Source organism: Asterias rubens, chromosome 6, assembly GCF_902459465.1.
Source record: "Asterias rubens chromosome 6, eAstRub1.3, whole genome shotgun sequence".
Lineage (NCBI taxonomy): Eukaryota > Metazoa > Echinodermata > Asteroidea > Forcipulatida > Asteriidae > Asterias > Asterias rubens.
Genome location: NC_047067.1, coordinates 22,036,186 through 22,055,330, shown reverse-complemented (window position 1 = coordinate 22,055,330; position 19,145 = coordinate 22,036,186). Strand labels below are relative to the sequence as shown.

The 19,145-nt window shown below is 40.2% G+C and overlaps 1 protein-coding gene across 1 annotated transcript in view; it reads right to left on the bottom strand.

Moving 5' to 3' along the window:
* LOC117291426 overlaps positions 1 to 17,353 on the bottom strand; it is a 52,622-nt gene extending 35,269 nt beyond the window's left edge. Inside the window, exons 1-15 of the mRNA XM_033773094.1 lie at positions 16,297 to 17,353; positions 11,895 to 12,100; positions 11,261 to 11,390; positions 10,402 to 10,773; positions 9,596 to 9,670; positions 8,982 to 9,114; positions 7,650 to 7,834; positions 6,618 to 6,764; positions 5,659 to 5,844; positions 4,697 to 4,920; positions 3,897 to 4,017; positions 3,434 to 3,631; positions 2,757 to 2,963; positions 1,563 to 1,883; positions 522 to 704 (exon numbers count right to left, since the gene is read on the bottom strand). Of these exons, the coding sequence (XP_033628985.1) occupies positions 522 to 704; positions 1,563 to 1,883; positions 2,757 to 2,963; positions 3,434 to 3,631; positions 3,897 to 4,017; positions 4,697 to 4,920; positions 5,659 to 5,844; positions 6,618 to 6,764; positions 7,650 to 7,834; positions 8,982 to 9,114; positions 9,596 to 9,670; positions 10,402 to 10,773; positions 11,261 to 11,390; positions 11,895 to 12,100; positions 16,297 to 16,411 (2,803 nt within the window). The 5' untranslated portion in view covers positions 16,412 to 17,353. The remainder of the gene's footprint in view (positions 1 to 521; positions 705 to 1,562; positions 1,884 to 2,756; positions 2,964 to 3,433; positions 3,632 to 3,896; positions 4,018 to 4,696; positions 4,921 to 5,658; positions 5,845 to 6,617; positions 6,765 to 7,649; positions 7,835 to 8,981; positions 9,115 to 9,595; positions 9,671 to 10,401; positions 10,774 to 11,260; positions 11,391 to 11,894; positions 12,101 to 16,296) is intronic.
* Between the last annotated feature and the right edge of the window lie 1,792 nt (positions 17,354 to 19,145).

Below are 19,145 nucleotides of genomic sequence, written 5' to 3'. Positions count from 1 at the left end.
ATGTCAAAATCTGTTTTGAGTATAGTGATGGCTCCGAGAAGAGCTGAGTTTTTCTGCTTGATGCTTCAGTCAGTGTGAGCTGTGCTTGGGCCAGTTATAACAAGTTGCCCACAACTCAAACTCTTATAAAACCAGAGCTGCTTAAGCAAAACAAGTAGCTAAGCATAGCAACATTTCGCTTACCAGTGTTAGGCTACCAGCCAAACTACCAATTTGTGACTGGTATCCTGCTCATTTCTGTTTAGCAGAAAATTGTTAAGCACTATTTTCTGCTTATTAAGCAGCGTAATGAAACTAGCCCACAGGACCCACATAAAGCTGCTTCAGCACAAAAATTAACCAAGCACAAAATAATTATGCTTACCAGAGTAAGGTTACCAGCCAAAATACCATTTCGCATGTAAACAATTTTGACTGGTATCCTGCTCATTTCTGCTGAGCAGAAAAAAGTAAAGCAATATTTTCTGCATAAGCAGCTTAGGCCCAGACGCTTAAGGTTTTTACATTGAGCAGTGACTCACCGATCCACCAATCGCTACCGCCCGTCAGGTTGAGTACCATATTCAGCTCGGACTCGTTATCAATGATAGCGAGGTTGGCTCCAGGGGTCAAACGACAGTCTGCCCTGGCCTCTTCCCAAGACAGCAGCTGCCGGCCGAACTTGAAGCAAGCTCCATCCACGTAGACAAAGCCAGTTGTACACCCTTCACACATAAAAAAGGAGTGAGAAAATGAGAACACTGCTGCAGCTGTTTTCACGCAACGCTAGGATTAATCTCAAATTAGGATGAATTCCTCGTCCTAAGCTTAGGATGGGTTTAATGCGTCCTAACGTCTTCGGATACAGAACTGACCTCATCCTAAGTCCTCGGATTAATCCTAAGTTAAGAAGAGTTTGGTGAAATCAACAGCTGGTTACATAAAATGCAGGATTTATGGTTCTTGTGGATCTACGTCAAGGTGTACAACTAACAGGGAAGAAAACTGTGATTTGCATAAATATTACATCTTGCATTGTTAAGGCATCGGAGTGTGGGTTTGGGTCTCGGTCATTGGATAAATATTCTCAACACTCTACAGCCAAATGAGAACAGAAGAGGATGACAACATTTCAGTTTTAGATGGTGGAGGAAAACCCCACAGAATTATTCCAGGGAAAACCCACGCAGTCAGGTAGGGACTGAAAACCCAATCCACATAGTGCCCCCGGTGGGATTTGAACAGGGGGTCCTAGAGGTTGAAGGCGAGGCAAGACACCACTTACACCAACCTGACCATCCTTGAGCAAGATTGCTTTAATTGCTCCACTTCACCCAGGGGTATAAATTGGTACCTGAGGTTAAGTGTAGAGGTTGATATTGCGTTTGAAAAAGCCTACGGAGCGCCTCGGCAGCTCTGGGGATGTATACACCCCAGAGAGCTGAGAAAGATTACAGGACTGTTATTGGCCTAATGACAAGGGCACTATTGTAAAGCGCACTAATACGTTGATTGTAAAGAACTAGTTACTATTATTATTATTAAAAGTAGTACAGTTTACACAATCAAAGTTTTCTACTCACTATCTTCATAAGCTATTTCCGTCATTGCAAAAATTGACTTTGCAGTTCTGTAAGATGACAGTCCATAGGAGAATGTATCGATGACAAACTCAAAGAGGTAGTTGGTTTCGGCCATGAGGCCGGACACTTCCACGCTGGTGGCCTGAGGGTCGGTGACGTCGAGGTAGACAAACTGATCCAAGGCGGCAGTGGTATTGTAACGAATCTGGTAGCCCCGAAGATCGCATCCAACCTGGGAGAGACGCCACGAGAGAAGGATGTCAGACGGGGAGGTCGCTGTTCCACGGATGCGGTTTGGCTTGGCGTCCGAGTATGTGTACGCTGAAGTAAAGTCACAAGATAACCAATTGAGATCATTATGCAGGCATTTCGGGGAGAATTTCTCAGTCAATACGGCCCTTTAGGGGGTTTGCTTGGTGTTCCGGGTTTGGTTGGCAGCATATTGCGCCACAACACCTTGTAAACCATTACATAATGCTAAGGATTAGGTCTCATAATTCAAACATAGGCCCTTTTCGAAATGACGGCTTCGGCTTTGGATCCGGCTCAGGCCAGCTTGGCCCCGCCGGTTGTTTTGACAATTTGCACGAGCTTTGGGTATACGCGCTAAGGGCTTCAGACGAGTGAACGGAGCCTCCAGCCGAATCCAAAGCCAAAGTCTTAGTTTCAAAAAGGGCCTATGTCCCATAGACCTTGGAGGAAATACTGTATGTTACAGTGCCAGGAGTGTCACTGAGTACAGCGCCAGGAGTGTCACTGAGTGACGGATATGCGCGCTATATAAGAAGCCACTACCATTATTATTATTATTATTATTATTTACAAAGCCACGACTCGGACCCCGTCGTAATTTGTTAGAGATATCAAATAGTAAACCACAAGGGAAACCGACTAAATTTTAAATGGTTTGGGGGTTGAACAAAGACAAATTGACCGAGTGTCATTTGAACCAACAAGCTACAGATTAAGGTGCCGGTGCTCTACCAACTGAGCTACCTAGCCTATGTTGGCGGTCTCCCTATTTTGTCAATATCTTTGCCAATGTAGTGCTAATTAGCTCAGTCTGTAGAACACTGGCAAGTTTCAGGAGGTCGTTGGTTCAAATCCCGCTCTAGTCAATTTACTGGATGCCTATGCCTGAGACCAAGCTTAAGCCGTGGTGTTCAAAATGTCCGCTATGACCACGATTTTCACCTTTCTTAGTTGTTTCACAAACGAACATCATCGGAGCGCTGCAGTTACCGTCGTTGAGAAGACCCGAACTTCCCACCAGCATTCCGCAATCGTTAACCATGGAGTCGACGCCTCGGGAGCCATTCACCCAGTTTGAATCGGCCCAGACAGTGCTAGCCTGGCAATCAACCCAGCTCCATTGTCCCTCGACGGATTGATCATACCATCCTAACCAGAACCAACAAAACAAAAAACAAAACAGATGTAATCCAGGCTAGGAAAGTCATTTTTTTTAACAGAACTTTCCAAATGCGCCATATTTTTGACCATGTGAGGGCGCTCTCAAACATATTGTATCACTTCGGGGGGTATATTCATTCATACCCGATTCGGTTATTGAAGACTGGAAAACATTACCACCAAAGACATCATATCCATCACGGACAATAAGACTTTTAAAGGAGCCATTACAATCCACCTGTAAAGCAACCTAAAACTATGACGCAACAAAAGTGACAGATTGCTGATTAAAACTTCTAGTGAGAGCGCCCTAACAGGGTAAAAAATACGGAGCATTACATAATTTTTCTTGGGAAATATCTTCCCCACATTAAGACCCATAATTGACAAAAGAAAACCATATTCAGAAAAAGCAAATCTTTTTAGGGTGAAAGTTCAAAGGTTGATGAGTCACTTACCCACCCACCAGTCCCCGCTGATATTTGCACTCTTAGCAGCGATGTAGTCGAACTCTGCCTGGTCATTAATGACCAGCAAATCTCCGTCCGAAACGCCATAGCATTCATCTCTTGCATCTTCCCAACTGGCAGGGGCCAGGGAAAACTTGTAGCATGTCTCCCCATCGTTTCCAACCTCATAACCATCCGGGCAGTAAACTGTCAACATAAAATTAGTAATAAAATAATAATATTCATTGGTTTTTACCCATATACATCGATGTCTGGTAGCACTGTAAACTTAGTACGTACCCGAGTTCTATAAACAAAAATCACAGGCATATTACTCAGGTGGGATTCGAACCCAAAACCTCTGCAATTCTAAAGATGTGTCTTGCCAACTAGACCACCGAGATTGCCCGGTAGCTAGGGGCAGTTCGAATTCTATGTTTTACTTGGTTTTACAGTTTTACTTGATACTTACAGATTTCTTCATAGTTGAGAGAGAATCCTGTTGCTACATTGGAACCATCCGAGACAAAACGCAGAGAAACGCCGTTGAAGGTACTTATAAGCTCATCGGGCATTAGGTTACCACTCAATTCCTGAAAAAAATACCATTGTTGTTATTTCTACTTCTATAATAATCATAACAATACTAACAAGTTTTTATATAGCGCTTTTCACACCTGTACAGGCTGTCTAAAAGCACTTCCAACATTGTTACCCCTGGTCACTGGGCCTTAAATCATTTCTTAAACCATCTCAGCATAAACCATTTGCTTGGTCCTTCCGATGGGACGTAAAGCCATGGGTCCCACGTGTTGTGTAATACGTGTTAAATAACCCAGTGCACTTACCATAAAGAGAAGGGGTTCGCCCAGGTCTTCCTGGTTTGATTGGCTGCATATTGCACCACAACACCTTGTGAAGAATTGCATGGTGCTATGTTATGGAAAAGGTCTCATACTTCAAAAGGTAGCTTTGCAATATCTTCCAAGAAAATAATTCTGAGCGCTTTGAAGGGCCCATCAGGAGTGTTAAAGTGCATATAAAAGTACTCAGTACAAAAGAGTGAAAGTTGTGGATCCAATCTCTTTTAGAAGGAGTGTTTTTGTCTTTGTTAAGATCGACACTCCTCCTAAAAGAGATTTATGCATGATTGTACCCCCAAGTTGTAATAGTAACCGGTCCTTTCCAAATGGGTTGAAAAAGGCTTCTATAGTTCGGGGGAAAAAAAAGTAAATGGAATTATAAATTGATCGTCAAAAATGAAAGACTTACATAGTAAGGAGACCACTCCGGGTCTTGGGGTTCGAGTCCCCCAATGAGCAACTTATCAAAGCCTTCTTCCGTCTCAAATTCATTGAAGGTTAGTTTGAGGTTGTATCCACCACGAGCTTGTACAATCCATTGACAATCGGCATTGCTTGGGTAGGGTGCTGGGTAACCAGGCGACACAACGGTACCCTGTTTTTCCAGTAGAGTTGTGATGCCGCACAAAAAATCTAGCGAGAAAAAAAATCATTAGTGGATATATTTATCACAAAAATATGTTGCAAAAAAAATATGCTCAAAAAATCTTGAGGAACAAAAAATCGATACAAAAATCAAACTTGTGAGACCATCGTAAATGGTACATCACAACAATATGTATTGTTCTTACCATAATAAGGTTACCAGCCACAACAGCGTCTGTATACTGCTTAGTTTTGCTAAGAAGAAAAGTGTTAACCAATATTTTCTGCTTAAAGGCACTGGACACCTTTGTTAATTGTGAGAGACCAGTATTCTCACCAGGTCTATCCCAACATATGCATAAAATAATAAATCTGCGAAAATATTGACTCTATTGGTCATCAAAATTGCAAGAGAATAGTGAAATAAGGAACACCCTTATTGCACATTAGTTTTTGTGCTTTCAGGTCTGAAGTCTTTAATTTTTTTGCGTGAAAAATTACCTCTTTCTCAAAACCTCTGTTATTTCAGAGAGAGCCGATTCTCCTAATTGTTTTTTACTATCAACAGCTCTTCATTGCTCGTTCCCAATTAAGTTTTTATGCTAACCATTATTTTGAGTAATTTTCCAAGTTGCCAGTACCTTTAGGCAGCTCTATGAAATTAGGCCTTAGTAATTGTTCAGAACCTAACAGCTAACTGCAACGTCATAAGTAACTATTGCGGTTTCCAATGTGAGTAAACTTTAGTTAGTTGAGCTAAGCATTTTGCTAAGCAACCAAGCTTACCTTCACTGAACGTCATGGAGAATCCTTGATCAGTATTTGATCCATCACTGGTAAACGTGACCCACAAGGTATTCGTAAGTGTGTTGAACTCCTCGGTAGCCATGCTTCCTGATATCGTCTTGATACGTGAACTTGGGTCGGCTGGATTTGCCCCGGTGCCTACCTCAACGACATCATACACCTCTTCTACACACACAAAAAATAAAGATAATAAAGCAGCACTTAAAAAGCGCCTTATATCCAATAAATTGCACAATCGCGTGTAAGAACACCATACAATATTAAGTTGTTATACACAATTCTGAATGGATGTGTATGGCTCAATGGTACCAGGGTCTGCTCATCTGGAGGTTGCTATACAAATGTTTGCCCCGAATCATTTGACATAGCAACTGTCTCTATAGTCTGAGGAATTCAAATGTAAGCGGTAACTGGTGACCGATGCAAGTCATTGTACCAAACATTATTCAAATCTAACTCACAAATGGCTTATTTACAGACAACCAGCTTAAAAAAAAAAAATAAATTCACACTTAAATGTTCACATATTAATTTTTCACGGGGATCGAAAGACATCGTTTGACAAATGACTCATATGCTATCAAAGTTGTCCTGTAGCATGCACTGCTTGCCTCTCTGTAAAAATTGCCTCATGTGACACTCACAATCACGTATTTGTTTGTAGTTGATGGGCACCTCTGAAAAACAGTGTTTCACTGAGAGGTTTCCCCAGGGTAAAGGCCCGGTCACACAGGATGAGAACGATAAAAATGCACGCCCTCGATTGGTTGAATGAGCCTGGGCGTATTCTGCGTGGAGCATTTCAACCAATCGAGGGCATGCATTTTTATCGTTGTCATTTTCGTTCTCGTTATCAAGGCCTGTGTGACCGGGCCTTAAATAAGAAATAAATAAATAAATATGAAGTTTAAGTTGCAGAGATTTGATTTTGTTTTTACCTGTTGAGAAGCTTGTTATGTTGCCGCTGATGAAGCGATCAGGCCTTCCATATATAACCCACTGACAATGGAAGTTGTCGACGTAGCTCCCGACGGAAACTGTTACGGTCGGGTTGGACTCATTTATGTACAGGACACCTCCACAATCTTGAGATACAAAGTTAATAATAATAATAATAATATTGAAGTCTTATATAGAGCACGTATCTACCAAACAAGGTACTCAAGGCGCTGAGTATAAACAAACTTTCAGAAAGATAGGTTATTGCAGTGATGAATTCGGAGACCCAATTATGTCAGCAGCCACAGCCAGGAACACCGGGGCGAACCCCTTCTCTTTTGTGCACAAGTGCACTTGGTTCTTTTACATGCGTTACACAACACATGGGACCAACGTCGAAGGACGAGGCAATGGTAAAGTGTCTTGCTTAAGGACACAAGTGCCACAGCTCGCGATTCGAACCCACACTCTGCTGATCAGAAACACCAGAGTTTGAACTCGGTGCTCTTAACGGCCACGACACTTCCACTTGAGATTAACATATAATTTATGTCAGTGACTCAATAACTGGCGAGGTGATGCAGTCCTCTTTATGCTCAACATGTTGTTTGGGTTTACAGTTACAATTAGCCAATAAGGTGTGTGTGACAACATCTAGCCCATTTTATTTACTTATTTTTTGCTATGAGGTATTGCCAAACTCACACAAGCTTGTATACGCCTGCATCCGTAGACTTCCTATTGTCCCTCTTTTGTTTATACTCTAACTTTTTTGCAACATCTCCCATTGGTTTTATACACGTTTTCCAACCGTGGACCTTTCCTGAACCAATGACCCTATTGTCCTCTTTTGTTATAGGTCCCCGGTTTGAATGTGTATACCTACTATTTTAATAAAGGTACTCATTTTGCAAGCTGTCCACGAAAATACTTGACAAAACACATGAATAACTTTTTTCACGATTCGTAAAAAATAATCTACACTTAGAACAGTAGAGTGACGTCACAGAAACAGTTTAAGAATGACATACCTGCTGGTTGCTCCAGAGTAGCATAAACCCCTGCGTCTTCTGAGCTAGAATCACTGCGGAATCTAAGCCAAACCTGGTCAGACTCTAAGGTGAGAGGATCGCCAGGGCCACTACCCGTCAAGCTCAAGAAACGGGACGATGCATCGGAAGGATCGTCACCATTACCGATATCCAGAAAGTCATAACTATTCCAAGAAAGAAAAAAAGTATGTTTAAATTATTTATTTGTAGGGTGTCATTGCCGAGTGGTAAAGAGCAACGAATTCAAGTTCAAGTCGTTAAGTCATTGGGATGTGGGTTTGAATCCCGGTCATGACACTTGTGTCCTTGAGCAATATACTTTACTATAATTGCTTCTCTGAACATGGATAACAAGACAAATGGGTTGGCAACCAATGACAGGGAAAAGGAAACGAGGTAGACAGAAAAGAAGATGGAGAGATGACATCAGGGTTTATGCAGGAACAACATGGACCAGAACTGCAAGAAATAGAAGTGAATGGCGTTTACATGAGGAGGGTAACGTCTTACCATCACTAGATGAACACAGCCTAAATGATGATTTGGGTACTTTTTGTAACACAAACACACTGTCCACAGATTAACATAAAAACATACATCATTTGAAGATAAAGATAGTACAAAGCTTACTTTAAAAAATTACTTGCGGAGGTGCTGTAGTTTTTGTAAAATGAGTAAAACAACGTCACGAAAATACGCTTTACATGCTAAAATAATTTTTTGTGACCTGTTTTACTTACATGTATATGGTTTGCAGTATATATTTTACTTATTTCTCAAAAACTACAGCAACTCAGCAAGTAATCTTTTCAGAGAAGATTTCTATTTATTATCTTTAAACTGTGTGAGTTTAAAGCCATTGGACCCTTTCGGTACAGAAACAACAAAAAAGTTCACAGATTTACAAATAATTTACAGGGTTTATAGAAGGTAATGGTGAAAGACTTCTCTTGAAATATTAGTCCATGAAATGCTTTACTTTTTGAGAAAACGGTCAAACAATATAAATTCTCGTTAGCAAGAATTACGGATTTGTTATAAACACATGTCATGAAACGGCGAAACGCGCGAAAACAGGAGTGGGTTTTCCCGTTATTTTCTCCTGACTCCGATGTCCGATTGAGCCTAAATTTCCACAGGATTCTTATTTTATATATAAGTTGTGATACACGAAGTGTGGGACTGTGTAAACAATACTGTTTACCGAAAGTGTATAATGGCTTTAATGTAAATCTGTGGACATTGTGATTCGTGTCCTACAAAAAGTACCCAGACCCTTTAGCAGTGAAGTTCATCCATAAGTGTACGTACCCCGCTTCTAAAGAAAAGACGAAGGGATTGAAATTGATTCTCAGGCCAGTCACACCAGTGATGATCCATTCACACACCGTATCGTTGTCGTATGGATCGAGAGGAAAGTTGGGTGTCGACAGCATTACCGAACCTGTGAATGGGCAAAACAGTTTTCAAGCCTAAGATTCTCAAAATTATTATTATAATTATTATTTTGGGTTTTTTAATCCCTAAAAAATAGAAATGAAGACAGGAAAACAATCTCAAAATGTAAACAAGAAAACTGGAGGATGGTCACTTTTTACAAAAACCTCCTTCAACCACCCCCCCCCCCAAGAAAAAAACCACGACAAACACAACAACATGCAAACAAGAAGCAAACATCAAAGACATTAAAATAGCAAAAATTAATTACTATAGACTCATTGAACAATGCGCAGCGCGCATACACGCACGTCTCCATTTTGGGGGTCAAAATTTTCACAAAAGGATGGTACACGTGTTTACGAACCAATGTGCGTAAACATGTGTACCATCTTTTTGTGCATGCTTTGACCACAAAAGTGACAGACAGGAGATGTGCGCGCAAGTGCAATGCGCGTTGTGCAATGGGTCTATAAGTAATATCATACCTCCTTCCTGAATGGTCATGTTTGAACCGCACGTTGCACGTGGTAATGGCGTCACAGAACTCACAGCTACAGCATCTAGAAATAAGACATGGAAACAAGATATATTAACCAACAAAAGTGTTAGTCATTTCCAAAAGAAAATAATGTGAACAAGTTGAAATTAAATTTTGTTCAATAATAATAATAATAATAAACTATGCTTAAAGGCAGTGGACACTATTGGTAATTACTCAAAATAGTTATCAGCATAAATCCTCATTTGGTAACGAGTAATGGGGAGAGGTTGATAGTATAAAACATTGTGAGAAACGGCTCCCTCTGAAGTGACGTAGTTTTCGATAAAGAAGTAATTTTCCACGAATTTGATTTCGAGACCTTTCGAGACAAAACAAAACAGGACCTGACCCAACCCAAAGGGCGTCTCATAGCGCTTCCACAGTATTACCCCTGGTCACTGGGCCTTAATTTATTCCTAAAACCATCTCAGCTCCCTGTGGAGTATACAGCCACTGCTGCAAAATATGTAGCGCACTAAGCTAATCAATCACAAGAACCAACTCTGTCCTCGCAGGTACCCATTTACCCCTGGGTGGAGAGAAGCAATAATAGCCAAGTGTCTTGCTCAAGGACACAGTGTCACGACCAGGATTCGAACCCACACTCTGCTGAACAGAAACGCAAGAGCTTGAGTTAGGTGCTCTTATCCACTCGGCCATGACACCTCATAATTACAACACGGCTTTATGACCCTACTTTTGAAGACACCAAAGGTTTTTTCTTTAAGTATTTATTTTTAAATAACCTACCTGGCACTTCATACAGCATGACAGAAAACCCACTAGCAGCTTTTGAGTAATCACTCTCAAATAACACCCACATTTCGTTGGAGTCCGAAAACAACGGAACCTCCAACCTGGACATCATGCCGGACATCCTCTCAAGCCTTGTTTCAAATCGCAGGTTACCATCGTTTCCATTTCCGAACTCAAGGAAGTCGTAGTTCTCCTCGGTGTCCAGGAGGAGAATCTCGGCGGCTATTTTGGTTCCAGGGGTCGAGGTGACAGTCCAGAAGTAGAGGGAATAGTCGCTGTACGCCGAGGGAAAGTCCACCGAGCGAAGCAAGGTTGGTTTGCCTGGCTTGAGTGTGACTGATTGCTGAGGCCCCTTAGAAGGAAACACTGAATAAAAAATAAGAATACAAAAGGGGAGGGTTAGTCTTTTTGTGATAAGTTTCAATCTAAAATCTCACTTAAAGACACTGGACGCTATTGGTTATTACTCAAAATAGTTATTAGCATAAAACCTTACTTGGTAACGGGTAATGGCGAGAGGTTGAAAGTATGAAACATTGTGAGAAACGGCTCCCTCTGAAGTGACGTACTTTTCGAGAAAGAAGTAATTTTCCACGAATTTGATTTCGAGACATCAGAATTAGATTTTGAGGTCTCAAAATCAAGCATCTGAAAGCACACAACTTGTGCGGCAAGGGTATTTTTCTTCTATTGTTCTTTCGCAACTTTGACGACCAATAGTTTGTTATTTTTCTGCATATGTTGAGATACAACAAGTGAGAAAACTGGTCTCCGACAATTACCAATAGTGTCCAGTGTCTTTAAGCAACTCAATATTATTGAATTTTTTTGAAAAATCTTTCAAGAAACTCACCTCTGTTTGTTTCTGTGTAGAAAATAAAAAAACCAGTGTTGTTGTTGTTGTTGTTTACAGATGTGAAGTTAAGCTGTAGTGTGTTCCCGACGCTGTAGTAATCTTTGGGCAACCCACCATCTTGTAAGAACTGTGAATTGAATTTGGAAAAATCATTAAATAATGTAATGTAATTTTTTAATTAATGGTTAAAAAAAAATACATTGTTGGTGTGGCTGAAAAAATACCCAGGAAGACAGAATTAGCTGATTGCAAACTGCTTACCAACCAAAAAGATCTATGGGTTACATGTAAATGCAAAATATAGATAATGGCCTGATGCTTCAACCTTAATAATAATAATATTAAGTTTTTAAGAACCATCTCTGCCCTCACAGGTACCCATTTACCCCTGGGTGGAGAGAAGCAATTATTGTAAAATGTCTTGCTCAGGGACACAAGTGTCACGACCAGGATTCAAACCCACACTCTGCTGAACAGAAACACTAGAGCTTGAGTTCGGTGCTCTTATCCGCTCGGCCACGACACCCCACAACCTTAGCAGAGTCTTTCTCATTTCTCTGGGTTCTACTTAGGAATGCTTTGGTTTACAGGGAACAGAACAAAATGGCGGCAACAAAATTTACAATCTTACCAGTGCGTCATTCTTTCCAGAATCTGTTACCACTAGACTATCGTCATCTCCAAGATCAAAACTATCAAAGTCTAGACGAATTATACTGCCCTCACTGACCGTAATGAGGAAGGATTGACAGTCATAATCTTGCGGGTAGGGGTCGGGATAGCCTGGTGAAGACAGGTTTCCTGACTCCCCAGCTAGATTAACCGTTGTAAAACATCCTGGAAGCAGAAAGAAACAAAGTTTACATGGAAGTTGATCTAAAAGCCCGATCACACAAGCTCCGATAACAAAAAGGAAAAGGGGAACGTTAAAAATGCACGCCCCCGCAGTTCTGAAAAGAACTGTCATACTTTTTAACTACTACCTAGGCGTAAGGTAGAAAATTAGCTGGGACTACTACTTTAGCTTAGAGGTTCTTCACTACCATCCAGTAAGTTCCTATAATAGGTCTCAGCGTTTTGACTAGCTTACTCTAGTCATCGCCAGGAGACTGAAGAGATAAGAGAGAAGTGGGCCTATTTATGGGGTTCAGAGGTTTTAGTGTAGAGTCAGCCAATGCTCTGGTTCTCCTCCTGAAAGGACACCTGTGGTTGGTTGCCATTAACTTTCAGAGTCATTACCAAACATACACAGATCCCAAAGGTCTCTGGTTTGAATCCAGTCAGAGGCAATTGTGTGGAATTATTCCTGAAGTTGGAAGCCACTTAGGTATACACTGAGCCATGAGTGCAAAAATTAATCCACTCAAAGTTATCTCAACACTGTTAGCTTAAAAAGATAAGATAACAGCTGGCAACTTTGCATATTGCAATCAGTTTGTACAATAATCAGGGAGGCGTTTAGAATTACATTCAACATAGTGGGGAAACATTAAGACCAATGAAGAAATCAATCTGCAGCAATCAAGTTAAAAACGAGAAGTCCATCCACTAAGCGCAATAGACCGATCCAGTAGGCTCCGCCCACGACGCACGTGTGAGCAAGAACACGTAAGGCTCTCCACGCGCCAAGATACGCGCACGCATGTCAGACCTTAGTGTCGGACCTTCGTTGCGTTGTGATTGGTCAATACGCAATGGGGCGGAGCTTAATGGATCGGTCTATTGTAGTCAGTCAATCCCCTCCCCCCCCATCCAAGTTAGTAGTTAACAAGCAGGACATTTCTTTTCACAACTCAGTATGTATATTGGTTTGCGGTAAACTTGCTAGGTAGATTATGTTCTTTAGTACATGTATATTCACACTCTAGATTTTTAGGAACTCAAAGACTTCTGTACTACCGCGGAAAAGATTTTCAGAATTTGGGGGACTTCGTATCAGAACTGTCCTGCTTTTTTAACTACTACCTGTCCAGGTAGGTAGAAAATGGGCCGGGACTACTACTTTCACTTAGTGGATCAAAGGGGACTTCTTGTTATTAACTTCACTACCGCAGAGTGAGTTCTTGATTGGTCTCAACGTTTCAACCAGCTTGCTATAGTAATTATTATAACACACCTCTTGCTTTTTCTGTACTCTTGTTGGCTGAAACAGGGTCATGTGGGATGAACTATTATAGTCTGGTGATCGCGCACGTGTGTTTTGCGGGAACTAGTTCCCGAGCGGGCACTAGTCTTTGAAAAAAGTGCCCGGTTACAGCGCCCTCTCTTGACTTGAACCGTGAACAGCAACTAGAAAACTTCCTTTCTTTTCAAGATTTCTGTTCGTATTTCACATTTAAGACCGAGCGGTGTTATAAAGCACATATTGACTGGCATAATTCGATAACTAGTGTACGTCTATTCCCCCTTGGGCCTGTGAGTGACCAGAAGAGGGGCCTATTTCCCTCGGCTTTCGGCCTCGGGATATAGGTCCCTCTTCTGGTCACTGAAAGTCCCTCGAGGGAATAGACATCGATAGTTACCTCATTGCCAGTCAATATGTGTATACTAGTCAACAGCCTCATTGAACATAATCTCTTTGGCAGCAAACATGTGACATTATGAAGCTATTTATAGAGAACGTACTGATTTTTATCAATTAAGTGACAATGATTATCGCATCAGGCTTCATGCGGAGTCCAAAATGGCGGCTGCAGCACTGGCTGTGGCTGCTTGAGGCTAAGGGTGTTGCTATGGGCTTCAATGCATCACGTAGACTTGGTTCCAAGTCTTTGATCGTGGCTTTTAGTCGTCCTGGCTGTGGCTGCTTGTGGCTAAGGGTGTTGCTATGGGCTTCAATGCATGTTCACGTAGACTTGGTTCCAAGTCTTTGATCGTGGCTTTTAGTCGTCCTGGCTGTGGCTGCTTGTGGCTAAGGGTGTTGCTATGGGCTTCAATGCATCACGTAGACTTGGTTCCAAGTCTTTGATCGTGGCTTTTAGTCGTCCTGGCTGTGGCTGTATGTGGCTGTAATAGACGGTTTTATATAGCGCTTTATACACCCGGAATGCGTCTCGATTGAAGCGCTTCCACATTATTACCCCTGGTCACTGGGCCATAAAACATCTGTTTAATCATCGCAGCTCCCTGGGGAGTATACAGCCGGTGCTGCGAGTTACCATGCTCCAAGCTAATCATTCACATAAACCATCTCTGCTTTCACTAGTACCCATTTACCCCTGGTTAGAGAGGGTTGCTCAGGGGCACCAGTGTCACGACCGGGATTCGAACCCACATTCTGCTGAACAGAAACACAAGAGCTGGAGTTCAGTGCTCTTAACCACTCGGCCACGAACAAGTCGCAGCCACAATTCGGACATGGCTTAGACATCCCATGAAGGAATTATGCACCAATTATTAACAAAATAGTAACTGCTTATCAGCTGATTTTATTTTATCACTAAAATGGACATCGGCTTAAAAGATTTATGGACAACTGGTCAAAGATCACTGTTGGCAAAACATTTTTGTGAACTCATGCAGCTGAGTTTTTCTAATCGGCAAACAAAATTAAGTAACCATTTAGTTAAGGCGGGGGAGGCTCTTATCATAAATTTTATTAAACATTGTAGACCGTTGTCAAGCCATAATGGGTTCCCCAGAGTGCAGTCATAAAGTTATAATTGTTTTAATCCCATAAAAATATAGATATGATACAATAAAACTAAGCGCCTTGAGTACCTTGTTGGTAGATATGTGTGCTATATAAGACTTCGATATTGATATGATTATTATTATTAAACTAGCCTGTGAACATTTCATTTCAAAAGGTGGTTATGTTTTTGAGATATTGCCGAAAAATCTGGACCGATTATGTCAATGCAGGAAGAATATCCGTAATTTGAATACACAATCTGACAACAACGATTCTCACATTCAAATTTGGATGCATAAAAACTGTTATCTTCAAAATGAAATTGGTGCATACCAAATGTATACCTTCCCTTTCATAAAGTTGTTCCACTATTTTCTAGGCTACTATTTTCCAAAGACCAAATATCTTACTCGCCAAAAAGAGATCAAAATCACTTTTTCGTTGACCATTTGGTGTACAATGGTTTCCAATGTAATAGAAAGGAGTTTTCCCTTCATCAATTAAGGGAAAACTTCTATTGACAAAAAACACCCAAATCACTTCTTATAAATCAAGTATATTATTCAAAAGAGTTCACAAAAAGTTTGAACACCATTTACACGCATCAATTTATCAATCAATTTTAACTGAGTGGTATCTTTTTTTTGACTAGAACAGTTTAACTTTTCTAAACTTATTTTATCATCATTTGAATTATCACAGAAAATCGTAGTGATTCAGGAAACGGGTGTTTAAAGGCACTGGACACCTTTTGTAACATATGCGTAAAATAACAAATCTGTGAAAATTTGGACTCAACTGGTCATTGAAGTTGCAAGCGAAAAATGAAAGAAAAGTTCTATTGACCCACAATGCCAAAGAAGTAGTCCCGGCGGAATTCATTTCCCCCGCCCAAGTAGTAGCTAATAAGGACAGTTCTTTTCAGGAAAAGTTCTTTTTAGTTAAACTGTATGGATTTTAATGCTGGCTTTTATCCACAATTTGTCCCTTTGATTACGTCTATTTGTGTAAGTCTCATTCTTTTTGGTCAAGTGCTGGTTGATTGTTTGTTGTATTGATTGTTTGTAATACTTGCTCATTATCTATTGTGTGTTTTAACTGTTTAACCTTTAGCTCTTTTTAAGGAAATTTTTATACTGTACATGTTCTAGTGCAATTCAACCATATTGGTTGTCATACTGTTTATTTCTTTGTAATGTTTTTATGAAATAAACCAATAAATATAATATATAAATATAATATAACTAAGTGGTCTCCCAAATTCCTAAAATCTAATCTGCGATGGGAGAACAAAATAGCAAAAAAAGATCGCAAAGAAGAAAATCTGCACAGCGAAGTAGAAATATGCTTATATAAATGTTGTTAACACAACCAAAATAGGGAGATTTTTTTCACATACCCGTAACTTTTGATGTTCCGACGATGAAAAGTAGCAAGAGACACGCCGATGAGGCACGTAGCGTACCCATTGCAGTGAAGATAATGCAGCGGTTCTTCACACAATCCTGTGTCATCCACTACCAGCACCGTTTCTGACGACCACCTTATCCTCAAATCCCACCAAAGGATTAAGACGTCCAAAGTCCTCCTGTTAGATAAGCCCATACCCTGCCTTGACAACTCAGAAACCCTCATCGTCCAATCAGCAGTCGGAATCTAGATGCGTCTGGGTTGAAACCTCTAAGCTGCTCTGTGATTGGCTGGGTAGATTTGAAGAGTGTGAACTTCCTGATTGGCAGTATTTACTCATCTATGATAACTTATATTCCTTGGATACCCTTTGTTTGTAATTTATAACAGTATTAATGTTATCAGGTATAATCTGTAGATTGTGTAATTCTAGGTACAATACATCCGCGTACCAGTTTACTCATCTGCTTATAAAACAAACCACGAATTATAAACTTAAATCCGAAACTGACATGATCAATTTGGAATGACGAAGATCTATACAATTAATGATAAGCTAATTTTTAATTGATGAGACTGTTTCCTTGCCACTTTTTTTTTCTTTTAGGGGGGGGGGACGCTGGTACCAGCCACATCTCTGACCTCTGCTTTTAGAAAGGGAAATATCCTTCTCTGGGTTTTATTTCCAAAGTCTTGAATCACATCCCACCCCTGGATGTAAAACAATTTGAAAACCGATCAACAACAAAGAGCTGCACTTGTATATAATTAACCTCATAAAAAAAAAATTTAAAAGGAAAACAGTTTTCTTTTCTGCTCATAAATAAGCCTGTTTTTGTTACGTTGTTGATTTTAAACTCGACATTCCTCAACAAGGTTGAATAACGGCTGACAATTCCAACTTATCTACACCCCCCCCCCCCTTACTCAGACTCACATGCTGATAAAGATGGGCGTCATCTATTAGCCAATGTAATTATCAAACAAACACTTTATGATAGTAAGTAAGCTCTCAGCGAAACCTGTACAGGGCTGTGAGGGTTACCTGAAATCCCTGACCCCCCCCCCCCACCCTTCCCAACCACCCCCGTCCCGGATATGTGTTGATAAGTTGGGTATTTTCAGTCTTTAAGCACACAATTTACATAAATACAACTATGTGATGCTACAATGGGGCAAGGCTTCAGTGCTTTCAGGGCTTAATGGACCAAAGGCCCATGGCCAATCTGGGGTCGAAATTGCCACTAGCCCGCCAGCCCCGGACTACCAGATTTACAGCCGGGCTGCTCATTTTTCCAGTTTGATAGCCTGGTGGGCTAGTGGAAAAATAATGCGAAAAATCAACGTCACAAACAATAATGAACTGTGCTGATGGTATTGTTAAATGAGATGTAGAATACAATACTTTCGGTGACCAATTTGTGCCGTGACTCATCAAGACGTAGTGTGTTTTCTGGCTACGGAAATCTCAACAGGGCTGGCTACTAAAAATTCTGGGTTACTAGCCCTGCTGACTACCATGAAAGTACACTTAAAGGAACATTACAGAATTGGTTTTTGCTAACAAAACAGTTGCTGGCAGTGTAAGCACTTTATGAAATCCACCATATACATAAACTGACAAACCTGTAGAAGTTTGGGATCGTTCGGCCATCTGAGTCACGAGAGAATATCGAAAAACCGATTACAAATTTTGCATTGCATCGATGCCAAAATAAAAATTAATAAAACGCTCACTGAGCGATAAATTCCAAACGCGAAGTTAGATTATTTATTTCTCATCACATATGACATTTCAGACAAAAATAGTTCAACGGATGTTTTCAACTATCATCATCATTAGACCGTGTAAGTTTTATGTAAATCTGTGATCTTCACGATTTTCGTTTCTTACCAATTCTGTAACGTTCCTTTAATTTTTACCCCTGCCAGTGGTTTTGGCGTCTCTAAATGGTTTAGGCTCATCAAAAAGAGTTCGTTACTCAAATGAGTTTTAAACACATGAAAAAGAACTGCAAACAAAATTGTAGAAAAACTGTTGTCTATAGATCGTATTGAATATGACGTCACGCGGCTTCGATGATGTACGCGTTTGGAAGCGCATACGGTTTGCCCTACAAGATGGCGACTTTTCCTAGCGAAAAGGGGTCTATTCAATACGGTCTATTCCTCATCAGTTTTCGGGGACTTTAAGAATTGAATAAATTTAACCATTAATGAACCATCTGGTACCTTTCTGCATTTGGAAAAAAAATTAAAATCAAATTGTTCAATTTTAAGTTTGTTAATCTTCCATCTGAAAGATGAAATAATATTATCTTTGTAATTTTGTATACTTTATATACTATGTTTTCCTTCTTGAAAAATTTGTTTTTTGTGTGTAATTGTTTTCTTTCCCCAAGAAGAATTTGCATCAGACAGGTTTGGCATTTCTGGAATGGAGGAATTAATATTTACACTCAAAATAACTCACAACATAAATATTGTTTACTAAAAAATAAGAAAAAATATCCTCAACCAGTGTTATTATCTCTGTGCAAATTCTAATAAAAATAAAAATATAATCACCAAAGATAAACAATTAATGGTTTTAAGCTGACGTACAAGCATACAACTAAATGCTTTGAGAAGGACAATCAAATTGACCAGAGCAAGATTTGGGACTGCAAAAAAAATATATTAAAGTTAGTACAATTTGCTACTTGAACCTTACTTGACACTTTGTGTCAATAAAACATACATTATATATTTTCACTACATTTTCACTTACAAGTTCTGTGCATCTATGTTTTGGTTTAAGGACTGAAATAACCAGTCCAATGACTGGGGAAATGATGT